The 2,928-nt window shown below is 40.0% G+C and overlaps 1 protein-coding gene across 1 annotated transcript in view; it reads right to left on the reverse strand.

Moving 5' to 3' along the window:
* Positions 1–6: 6 nt before the first annotated feature.
* LOC106871514 (uncharacterized) overlaps positions 7–2,928 on the reverse strand; it is a 4,349-nt gene continuing 1,427 nt past the window's right edge. Inside the window, exons 2-4 of the mRNA XM_014918013.2 lie at positions 2,515–2,548; positions 1,888–2,006; positions 7–761 (exon numbers count right to left, since the gene is read on the reverse strand). Coding sequence (XP_014773499.1) covers positions 684–761; positions 1,888–2,006; positions 2,515–2,548 — 231 coding nt within the window. The 3' untranslated portion in view covers positions 7–683. The remainder of the gene's footprint in view (positions 762–1,887; positions 2,007–2,514; positions 2,549–2,928) is intronic.

Raw genomic sequence — 2,928 nt, forward strand, 5'->3', positions numbered from 1 at the left:
TCAATAAGACTTAAACCAAACCCCACCATAACAAAAAAATCAAAAAAAAACAAACTGATGCAATACAGTTATCGGGAAGTTCTTGTACTCCCGACAACACCCCCAACAAAAACAAAAACAAAAAAAAAAACACAATGTTGCACACACCTCTGCAACATGGAGCTGTTGTAGGTGATGCTGCAGAAATTTGCCTGAAACTATCAAATGTCGAATGATGACGACGACGACGATGATGATGATGATGATGATGATGATGATGGTGGTGATGCTGCTGATGATGATGACAATAATAATTGTTTCTATTTTAGGCTGAGGGCCAGAAATTTGGCAGATGGGGGGGTTAGCTGCTCATACTGGCCTCAGTACTTCAATGGTACTTTATTTTATCCACCCTGCACACAAAAAAGAAAAAATTTAAAAAAAAGGCATTTTGTCCTACATTTTACTGATTTTACCAACCCATTATATTATTAATCAACAGCTCATAAGATGGGCAGAAGGTCCACAAATCTGACGGATAGTGTTAGCTGATTCTATCAGCCTCACTATTTAGCTGGTACTTCATTTTATCAATCCCAGTGGAATTTGGACTGAGAAGGCAAACGGGGCTTGAACGAACACCACAAGGTACTTTTGTCTGATCGCTCCAGTGATCCTCGTGACACTCCACGGTAAATCATACTTCACATGGTCCTCTTGACCAGGAAATAGAGATCAGCAAAAAACACCACAGTGCCTAATAGGATCCCAACAGACATTTGCTGAAATAAACAAGAGGAAACAGTAACGAGTTAATTAAGGATCTAATTAAAGAATTGCAAAATTATTAATTATCAATGTTCCTAACACAATATTTTACAAACATTTAATTTCATCATTCTGGTACCAACGTCGCCTTCCTGGCACGTGATAAGACATTCGAGCGAGATCGTTGCCAGTCAGGGGGCACTGGCCACAGATACGATTTTGGTTTTACTTGACTCAACAGGTCTTTTCAAGCATATCGTATCACCTGACGCATCAAGGGTCCTCTTAAATGGGCTGGACATGCATCACTGGCATTGGCCATGGCTGCAATCTCAATTTAGTTGCCAGGTCTTCTCCAAAGGTCTTGATCTCCTGTCAATGCCTCTGTGAGGCCCAATGGTCAAAGGTCATGCATCACCACCTCATCCCATGTCTTTCTGGGTCTACCTCTTCCACAGTTTCCGGATCTTTTTTAAAACGGGGGCCACATTTTTCATTAACGAAACACTTTGAAACTTGGAACACTGGTAGAATGTGTCATATAAAACATCTTTTTCTCTTAGTCTTCTTAAAAAAAAAAAGAAATCCCTAAGTTATTCCATGTTAAAGTTGTCGTATTTCTGTAATTTCAACCAATCACTGACATCCATTCAGCCGATATACATTAAGTGCCGACTACATAAACAAACGATTCTGAAACAATTAACCCTAACCCTAGGGTTGGGGTTAGGGTTAAAGCAAATAAAACGAAGGTATGGAGATTAAATACGCTTTACATCGCTTAATCAGCCAAAGGAGTAAATGTAAACAACTGAATACTTGTCAGTGATTGGTTGAAATTATCGAAATAAGACAATTTTTTACATGAAATAAATTTGAATACAAAAATATTTTTCTGTCAAAATAGATAAGTATACGAAGTTTGAAAGTCTTTCCGTACCAAAAACACTACGTAAAACATTAATGAAAAATGTGGCCCCGTTTTAAAATAGATCCCAGTTTCCTTCAACAGAGAGTGTGTGGCACACACGGAACACTCACAAATACATACAGACACACACATAAGCTGCATGAACGCAAAAAAAAACTATAAAAATGAAAACGATTCAAATGAACATTTGCAACTGTGCAGTAACTTACAATGGCAATGTCTGGTTCCTCCATACTGGCTTCTGCAGCTTTGTAACCGAAGGCAAAAGCACCGCCAACAGTGAGGACAAAATTCACAACAGCGATTATCTGAAGGTTCATGGCTTTCACTGAAATAAAAAAGATAGGACATGACAATACGCTGTAAGTTAAGAGGAGAATAAAAGTGATGAATTATTGATGTTGGGATACTGTAAGGGGAAGAATTATGGTGGGATCGCTCACCCGAAGCAACCCTTATGCTTCTTACTAATTGCTTGTGATTAACTCTAACAACTTGCATTATATCCGAGAGACATTACAGAACCCCTATATATGCATCGCATATCATCATCATTTAACGTCCATTGTCCATGTTGGGACGGGTTAGACGATTTGACCAGGGCTGGAAAGTTGGAAGGCTGCACCACACTCCAGTCTGATTTGGTATGGTTTCTACAGCTGGATGCCCTTCTTAATGCTAACTGCTAACCACTCTGAGAGTGTAATGGATGCTTTTACATGCCACTGGTCGGTACCGAAAGGGTTAAACCCCCAAAACCAATCATTGCAAAGCAGACTGCTTACCACACAGCCATCAAAAAATACATTGTCAAATATATGTATTGAAACACTCACATTCCTTGCCAACGTTTCCATCCACAATTTTTTTCTGAAATAAAACAAATATACACACAGTTAAGAAGATATATGGGTGGGGAGTTAGATAAGGCTTATGAGATAATCTCTTTTCTCTCTCCCTCTCACTCACTCATCCTCATCGTTTAACGTCCGCTTTCCATGCTAGCACGGGTTGGACGATTTGACTGAGGACTGGTGAAACCAGATGGCTACACCAGGCTCCATCATCATCATCATCATCATCGTTTAACGTCCGCTTTCCATGCTAGCATGGGTTGGATGATTTGACTAAGGACTGGTGAAACCGGATGGCTACACCAGGCTCCATCATCATCATCATCGTTTAACGTCCGCTTTCCATGCTAGCATGGGTCGGACGATTTGACTGAGGACTGGTGAAACCGGATGGCT

The sequence above is a fragment of the Octopus bimaculoides genome, chromosome 30 (genome assembly GCF_001194135.2).
Source record: "Octopus bimaculoides isolate UCB-OBI-ISO-001 chromosome 30, ASM119413v2, whole genome shotgun sequence".
Taxonomy (NCBI): Eukaryota; Metazoa; Mollusca; class Cephalopoda; order Octopoda; family Octopodidae; genus Octopus; species Octopus bimaculoides.